Source organism: Coregonus clupeaformis, unplaced genomic scaffold, assembly GCF_020615455.1.
Source record: "Coregonus clupeaformis isolate EN_2021a unplaced genomic scaffold, ASM2061545v1 scaf0155, whole genome shotgun sequence".
Classification (NCBI taxonomy): Eukaryota; Metazoa; Chordata; class Actinopteri; order Salmoniformes; family Salmonidae; genus Coregonus; species Coregonus clupeaformis.
In genome coordinates, this window is record NW_025533610.1 from 531,389 (window position 1) to 540,972 (window position 9,584).

Genomic DNA, 9,584 nt, shown 5'->3' on the forward strand with positions numbered 1-9,584 from the left:
TTTTCAAATGATTGTATATCATAGGAATGTAATTACTACCCAAAGGTTACATATTCTGATTGGGAAATATTTTATAACCGGTAACAATAGTCATTTTTTAAGTGCAACAATAGTTCAGATTAGTTGTGCTCGTTAATTATGAATTATTCATTAGATGATGAGGCAGCGGGTAATCAGTAGACAGAATAATAGTGTACTGTTGCAGGTGGCTTCAAGCCCTCCATTTCCGTTTGCATATGTATATGTGCCGCATTGACAATAACACAAAAGCATATGGCTTTGGTTCACCTCAAACCATTGCAAATCATTCCATATGCATGAATAGTATAGCTACTATTTAGCACATCAGTAGCTGCAACTGTCCTCTGTTCTAAATCAGGGTCTGCAGCATTTTAGGAGGAACACAAAAAGCTACTTACTTTTGAGCTCTTTCTGTTTTGAGGGTTTCTCTTGGGCGAGCATCCACTGAGAGAACTTCTGCCTATCCCCTTGAACCCTATAAGTGCCTTGATGATTATTTAATTCACTTTATCACTGCTTTCTTTCCCACTATATATTCTTCTCACCTAAACTTTGTGGTAAAAGAATTGCTTCCGCCGCAGAGATTACACTGGGGTAATGTTGGAGGGTGATGAGCAGGGAACAGAGATAAGGTTTGCCTCAAAGGGCCAGGGAGGAAGATTATTCTGTCACTTCACTGCATTGAGTCTATCACTTAGCCTGTAGCATCCCATTCATTCAGCATTCTCACTGATCTCCACTGTGGCACAATGCACAGTAGCAGGCACCTCACAGACCAAGTGCAGCTGAGCCGAAGAAGTAACGGTCTTTGCCAGTGTAAACATTGGCATTTCAAACCACTCATGATAAAGATTGAGTGTTAATTATCGTTTTAATTATATCAAGCATGTACATTAATCAAACAGCCCCTTGTCAAAACACACAAATTAACAATGATTTGCAATTTACTTCGCATTGGTGAATTTGTTGTTTTGTTGACGACTTAAGAAGACTGACTGACAAAATGTCAGGTTTAAGTGCAGGTGATTAATTCAAGATGAACAAGTGCTCTGCTTGGGTACTATAGAGCTGCTGACATGAGAGGTCATTAGTTCATCCAGACCAGATAACCCATCAATCACTCTTTCAATTTTGTAGCAGCATTTCTGTCAGGTGTGCCTTCAGTGGGAATCTCTTTGCTCCTTGTTAATTTAGTCAGAGGTCTGCTGGGGTTTGGGTGCTTTAAAGTCAATAAAACATAGGCAATTCAAGTTCTTCATGGATTCCAAAGGTCAGGAAAGTGTTTCATTAAACTGCAGTAAGGGGTTCCTTTACTTTAAAGAGAGGTTTTATCCAAAAGCCCAGACTTAATTAATTATGCAGTCAGATAGTCAGTGTTATGATATTCCAGTGACCACTAGACTGAAGAAAGGCATGTTTTTACCTCAACCCAGGAAGAAACCTTCAACTGGTCAATTTAAATCAACTCTCAAATTTCAGTTTGAGGTTAATTTATCCTCTGATAATTTCTTCTCATTTAAATACTCTGGTAGTGTCAAACATATTTTATCAGACATTGCATGTTTTTCAAGCTGCATTTAACACAAAACTCTTCTTAAACCATTCATGACTTATGAGGTAAACTCTCGTTTCTTAAATGGCTTCTTTCTCTAAACACCACACAAAGTATATACAGTAGGCCTATGTGATCTAGAAAGGATGTGATAAAGTATCTATAGTTTTGGCTCATTGTCTTTCTCGACATCTTAAGTTAACAGCTAAATCCACTTCTAATCCATGCCCTTTTCCCATGTATTAGACTGAGATGTGAGGGGTTATGCACAGAGAATTAATCAAAATACTTCTGAAAAGAGAACATTTTTCAGTAACCTCAGATGGCCGATGGTTGGCAGAAGTTTCCCCAAAAGGAATTAGGAGACCTTGCCAAGTGTCTTAGGAGAGAGGGATAGGATAACATTGTTTTGCAAACAAGTTGAAGTAATACAGTATGTGACTAGAAAACAAAGTCAACCAGGCTGAATATGCTGCAGTTTTGAAATGGTATCCTACGGTTGGTTTAAAGGAGGATCAAACATGATAGTGGATTTTCTTTGACTCATTTGAAAATGAGTTTCAGACACATGGGCTGCGTTTACACAGGCAGCCCAATTCTGTTATTTTGCCCAATTATTGGTATTTTGACCAATCACATCATATCTTTTGACAATAATTGGGCAAAAGATCCGAATTGAACTGCCTGTGTAAACATGTTGTCATATGTAGAGATCTGGATCTGGATCTCTAGCCAATTTATTAAAAAATAATAAAATAATAAAAAGAAGCAATGAGGTTTTGAAAAGCCGAGCAGTGAGACTTAGGCCATTTGTTTGCTATGGTAGCCCCGACCGGACTCGAATACGGGTCTAGCGACTGTCAAGCCGACACCTTAACCGGCTCTTTTAACTAGCACTTGTATTCCACCTCGCCCTCGTGTGGGTATTGGTTAGCATGCTAGGTATCAACAGCCAATCCAGTAGGAGCTGGAAGCTATAGTGTTCTTCGATTGGTCAATATCACCACGATGTCACGGAGTATTTGCATATGAAGTTCACCTTTCCCCAACTTTGGTCCCGCCCTGTTCATGTCCCTCGCCTGTGCTTTTGCATCGCCAATGGTCTTCCTGCCCACTTTGCTTCTTCCATTGGAAAGTATTGGTTTTCCGTAGTTTCATCGCCCACATCGTCTTCAGTTAATACATACTTCTGACATCAGTGTAGCGAATTCGAGGGGTAGCACCGACCGGGACTTGAACCCTGGCACAGCGACTGTCAAATCAACACTTTAACCATTACGCCAAATTACGCCAAAAGGTCTGAATTTCTTGACAAGGTCCCTAGGTTTTGGTTTAACATCGTTACAATATGTGATTTCTTTAGCTAATTGTTTTTCATACAATTCTTAAGATTTTCCAGGTAGGGCATAGACATTGTTAGAATAAAAATTTCACAAAATAAAGTAATATTTCCAACACCATATTAAAAGTGGTGCAACACCAGAGATTGGAAACTGAAATACAGTATATTTGACTGCACTACAAAGAAACAGAACAGCGAGGTCTAAACTGTCATAATATTAGTATTTTTACTTTTTTTTTTTCATTTAGCAGTATGTATTATCCAAACTGACGATCAGTGCATTCAACTATGGAGTTTCTTGATTTAGAAAATAGTCTTAACCCAGACTCAGTGTTATTCTTCTTACCGAATATTATTAGGATTGATCAACCATCTAATGCTTGCCAAAAACAGCACTTCGTGGTCACATTTACAATAAAGGGCATTATAAGAACATAAAAATCCTCTGATCTCATCAATGTAACGTTATCAACCTGCAACAGTTGAGTCTGTTATAATCTGTGTTGTTGATCAACGCTACCACCTAGTGGCATAACGATAGTACTTCATTAAAAGGTAGGAACTTTTCTGTATCAACGGTTTCCTGGGGTCCTTATTAATTGTGGGACACAACAATTAGCTGTGGCTAACTAGCTCGCCAGTTATACTTTTATTGGCACTGTGTGAAACAGCATGCACATTTCATCGAAAGTTTTGGGTAAGTGTGAGAATGTTACGACCTTGATAGCTATGTGTCTTATTATCACCAATTATCAGATAGTGAGCTAGCTTGTTTGCCTGGCTAACGTCAGAAATACGTTAGCTTGTCAACAGTTAGCATAGCAAGCAAGCAAAGCATGATTCATGCGACTCGTGGCTTGTTCTAAAGAGGAGTGATTTAGCTACAGCCCAAACCTAACATTTTTAATGCTAGACAGCTGTCCACCTTGTTTGTAGACTGTTACAGTATGTAGCTAACTATTCAACTGATCCCTGCCTCAGCAGTTGACTAATGATAGCTAGCTAGCTAACACCACAACATATACTCATTCTGAATCTCACTTTTTCAGCTAAAAGAATATGAGCAAAGATTCCAAGATGAGAGCAACAATTAATCAGAAGTTAACTGAGATGGGTGAACGAGAGCGGTACGAACATTTTTCAAATGTCTAGTTAATCATTATTAGAAGACCCATCAATCTATGGTCACTGTTCTTGCTTATTTTGGTTGATCCACAGATTGAAGGAGTTGCTCAGAGCTAAACTCACTGAATGCGGATGGAGGGATCAGCTGAAAGCTCATTGCAAAGGTAAGAGTTACTATCATGTGTGGTGGGGATGTCATGAAAAGTCGGTAATAGAAATGATGAGTATGACACTCAGGGGCGTCATGCACCCCAAAAATCTAACGGGGCCCAAAGTACGTGAGGATGACTAAGGTGGTGGTCGGAGGTAGCTGGCCGTAAATTGGGAACATTTCGCATTTTTCAAACACCTGAAACACCTTTTTTCCAGAAATCTACAGCCATAATCATTATGCTTTATTCTATGTAAAAAAAAAAAAAAGGATATTGATATTTTTCTGCACATCTAAACATACCTCTTGAGCTGTCTGTATCCTCCTGACTGGTGTTTTTAATTAACTGAATATGCTTCTCTGCTAAATTCTGGGTGAAAGGAATATGAGTCTTACTCAGTACATTTTGTAGTTGCTTGCTTTTCTAAAGTCTACCAACCTTGACAGCAGGCATGCCATCTAAGATAGTTAGACAAGCTAACTACTCTAACTTCATTGATAGCCTGAAATGGCTTCTTGGTAGCTAGTTATGAGATTAGGAATCTATCTGGGCTAGTAAAGCAAACTATATAAATTGCTAGGTGGCTAGTAGTATTACAGAGAACAACAACATTTTAAACAAAATTAATTGTTTTATTATTTTTTAAACAGGACAAATCTAAGGGGGCACCCTTTGGGCATGACGCCTCTGACACTGTAAAACACTTATTCTATTAGTGCCAATGCATCCAGCGGTGTAACCATCATGCCAGTCATGTAACTGTTTTCCAGATGTCATCAAGGAAAAGGGCTTGGAGCATGTGACTGTCGAGGACCTTGTGGTAGAAATCACCCCTAAAGGAAGAGGTATTTAGGCCTTGTGCTTTTCATTGTTGTGTATACAGTACCTTTTTTCTCGTCCCTTTGTTTAATAACTTCCGTAAAGTTGATCATAACACTACTATCATAACCTGAACCGGATACTGTATATTTATTTCCCCCTCAGTTCTGGTGCCTGACAGCGTGAAGAAGGAGCTGCTGCAGAGGATAAGAGCCTTCCTGGCTCAGCATGCCACATAATGGAACCAGCGTGATCTTTTTTTATACCCTTTTGCTTTCAGATTTGTTATAGAGAACTTGTTTTATTTTTGCCATCATGCTGTTATTATTAGCTATGTGATGCAATCTTCCATCATGATTTAGACCTATTCAGTTGCTTTGTTCAATGTCCGATTTTAAGAATAAAGATGTTTGTTTTCACCATCGGCAGTTCTTTACATGATTCAACGTGTCAATAACTACATTGTGTTAGACTACATAACATGCTATGCTGTTTTTAAAACGATGACTTTTGATCTGTGGATTGTCTTCTCATTTTGAGTTGGTTTGTCATTAGGGAAATGCTTTTGAGAGGGATTGGTAATAAGGCTGGTTCTGGGTTTTGTAAGAAGTTCAAAGCGATGTTTTGTTTTTGAAAAAAGACTTGCAATGACGCTTGAGCTGTTAGACCGTGTTACAGTCGGTGTAGATTAACTTTGTAGATTAACCAATTTTTGTACTCAGATACTCAATTGAGTATCTGGGCAATAGTTAATCTCATACTAGCGGTACTGTCAAAATATGCACAATAAAGAATGGAATAATTTACTTAAACTCAAGATATGGAGCTGTATGAGCAATTTACCATGGTAACCTGAAACACTACAGTGGTGCATTGAAACTTCAGTTGTCCTTTGACTAAATGACATCCCCTGTGCTTATATCCAAACATACATGTTCCCATAATGACAACCCTGCTGCTGCTTTACTTCCTAGAATAACAGAGTGGTCCTGACAGGGGGGAGAGATCATGAAAAGATAAACACGAGTGACCCTGTTCACAGGGAGAGATATAACTCATGTGGATGCACCAAGGGACAAATTGCCCTTACAGAGAGGGTTTTCAGATTGTTCCAAGGTCCTGTGAGTGTAGTGTGTGAAATTAGCAATTGTTCATATGAGAGACTCCTTGGGTTGACAAGTCCAGAAACAAAAGTTGTACCATGGTGTGTTAGTTAAAGAAAATCTGTAAAAAGCTGGGCCACGACCCCTCTCCACAATGTCCTGGCTGTTACTCTAAATACAATTTAAGCCTTTCTCATTCTGGACACAACTATATACAGTGGGGGAAAAAAGTATTTAGTCAGCCACCAATTGTGCAAGTTCTCCCACTTAAAAAGATGAGAGAGGCCTGTAATTTTCATCATAGGTACACGTCAACTATGACAGACAAATTGAGGAAAAAAAATCCAGAAAATCACATTGTAGGATTTTTAATGAATTTATTTGCAAATTATGGTGGAAAATAAGTATTTGGTCACCTACAAACAAGCAAGATTTCTGGCTCTCACAGACCTGTAACTTCTTCTTTAAGAGGCTCCTCTGTCCTCCACTCGTTACCTGTATTAATGGCACCTGTTTGAACTTGTTATCAGTATAAAAGACACCTGTCCACAATCTCAAACAGTCACACTCCAAACTCCACTATGGCCAAGACCAAAGAGCTGTCAAAGGACACCAGAAACAAAATTGTAGACCTGCACCAGGCTGGGAAGACTGAATCTGCAATAGGTAAGCAGCTTGGTTTGAAGAAATCAACTGTGGGAGCAATTATTAGGAAATGGAAGACATACAAGACTACTGATAATCTCCCTCGATCTGGGGCTCCACGCAAGATCTCACCCCGTGGGGTCAAAATGATCACAAGAACAGTGAGCAAAAATCCCAGAACCACACAGGGGGCCCTAGTGAATGACCTGCAGAGAGCTGGGACCAAAGTAACAAAGCCTACCATCAGTAACACACTACGCCGCCAGGGACTCAAATCCTGCAGTGCCAGACGTGTCCCCCTGCTTAAGCCAGTACATGTCCAGGCCCGTCTGAAGTTTGCTAGAGTGCATTTGGATGATCCAGAAGAGGATTGGGAGAATGTCATATGGTCAGATGAAACCAAAATAGAACTTTTTGGTAAAAACTCAACTCGTCGTGTTTGGAGGACAAAGAATGCTGAGTTGCATCCAAAGAACACCATACCTACTGTGAAGCATGGGGGTGGAAACATCATTCTTTGGGGCTGTTTTTTCTGCAAAGGGACCAGTACGACTGATCCGTGTAAAGGAAAGAATGAATGGGGCCATGTATCGTGAGATTTTGAGTGAAAACCTCCTTCCATCAGCAAGGGCATTGAAGATGAAACGTGGCTGGGTCTTTCAGCATGACAATGATCCCAAACACACTGCCCGGGCAACGAAGGAGTGGCTTCGTAAGAAGCATTTCAAGGTCCTGGAGTGGCCTAGCCAGTCTCCAGATATCAACCCCATAGAAAATCTTTGGAGGGAGTTGAAAGTCCGTGTTGCCCAGCGACAGCCCCAAAACATCACTTCTCTAGAGGAGATCTGCATGGAGGAATGGGCCAAAATACCAGCAACAGTGTGTGAAAACCTTGTGAAGACTTACAGAAAACCTTTAACCTGTGTCATTGCCAACAAAGGGTATATAACAAAGTATTGAGAAAATTTTGTTATTGACCAAATAGTTATTTTCCACCATAATTTGCAAATAAATTCATTAAAAATCCTACAATGTGATTTTCTGGAAAAGAAATGCTCATTTTGTCTGTCATAGTTGACGTGTACCTATGATGAAAATTACAGGCCTCTCTCATCTTTTTAAGTGGGAGAACTTGCACAATTGGTGGCTGACTAAATACTTTTTTTCCCCCACTGTAAACTTCATATCACATTGGTAAAGTGCATTTTCACAGATTAGCCTATAAGGCTCGGGTCTGTTTTATAGTTTTGTCAATTCCATAAGATGACTCAGATCACTTGGTTTTGTTTAAACCACTCTTGTTACAGACCAGGAATAGCGAATAGGCTATAGATTACATTCTGAATGGCTGTGAACCCGTGTAGCGCACCCTTCGGCATTAGTAGCACATTACCAGGTAGTGAGTGAGCCTTTGCACTGGTCACTTACTGAAGACAGACTGCGTGTTTTGTTAGCCGAAGGACCTGCCGTGACATCAGCCCAGGTGACAACATGCTGATATACAGTACTGCTGGGGAGGGAGGCTGCCTGCCTGTAACCCCCCACCCCCAGACCCTAGCCCAGAACTCTAGCTGGCTCTTTTAATGGCCAACATCAATCAATTATCGTCAGGGCTATCTCCCCGGACCCTCACTATATAAAGGGTTCAACACGCTAGCTGGCCCTGTACTGCCTATAGAATTACTGGTGAATGATGCAATTATTATCATACAAATTATATTTACTTTCTCAGTCCATTCTCGACTTGCCCTCAACGCTCTGGACCCACACAGTGCTGTTGATAATGAAAGAAGGACATAGGCTAGATCATAAAGCTTGAACAGTAAAGACAAAGGTAAACAACACCAGATGGAGCCTATTCGTCCACTCAGAGGTCCTGCGTACTAATTGGTGGCATCCCGTGTGGCATGTCTGCGGCCTCTGAGAGACCAATCATAAAGCAGAGAGCACCACAAGGCTTGGATGACATCATCTGCACTGATGGAGATATCAAGCAGTGCCTGTGCAGAGAAAGGAAAAAAGAGAAAGGAAAATAGTGTGTGTGGTGTGTAGATATGTTCAGTAACAGGAATCGTATAATTTCAGCATGAAAGCAACGGAGTCAATTGTTAATTGAGACAAAAGTGTGGTCCTGTATATTGAGTCCCTTATGTGCAATGTAGTCTTTTGTCTAACTTGGCTACAAGTAAATGCCATTAACACGTTTCTTACAGTACAAACAAAACTGAGGTACAGTAACATTATTTTAAAAAAGAATAAAAAAATCCATACATGACAGCAAGGCAAAGCACATAAGAGAACTGTGAAAATAATTAATAATTTTAACATGGATGATGGAATAGAATGGTATGATGGTCAATCCAAAATATGTATTATAATCATTTTAACACGCATGCACTTCATTGTTTTACCTTTTATGTCAATACTCCATCATATAAGTTATATAGATTTATAATGTATAACTTTCCATGATGGAGTTTTGTGATTACATTTGTTGAATCAGATTACATAAATCGTAAAACAATTAATTGTATGTGTGTTAAAATGATTATGATATAGATTTAGAATGTATTACCTACTTTGAGTGTACCAAACATTAGGAACACCTTCCTAACATTGAATATGGGGATGCTGGGATGCTGGCCTATGTTGTCTCCAATGCTTCCCACAGTTGTGTCAAGTTGGCTGGATGTCTTTTGGGTGGTGGACCTGTCCTTTTTTTCAATGGAAGGTAGGCTTACTAGTATTGCATAAGCATCGTAAGTACAGAAAAGGTCGTGTAATAAATAGTCTAATGTAGATATCCCCCCAAATCAAAAGGTCAC

At 39.7% G+C, this 9,584-nt stretch overlaps 1 protein-coding gene across 1 annotated transcript; it reads left to right on the forward strand.

The window, feature by feature from the left end:
- The first annotated feature begins 3,503 nt into the window (after positions 1-3,503).
- LOC121558600 (transcription and mRNA export factor ENY2-2) lies at positions 3,504-5,430 on the forward strand. Its single transcript, XM_041871989.1, has 5 exons — positions 3,504-3,612; positions 3,965-4,042; positions 4,134-4,204; positions 4,963-5,037; positions 5,177-5,430. The coding sequence occupies exons 2-5, from the start codon at positions 3,975-3,977 to the stop codon at positions 5,248-5,250; spliced, it is 288 nt and encodes a 95-aa protein (XP_041727923.1). The 5' UTR covers positions 3,504-3,612; positions 3,965-3,974; the 3' UTR covers positions 5,251-5,430.
- The last annotated feature ends 4,154 nt before the right edge of the window (positions 5,431-9,584 follow it).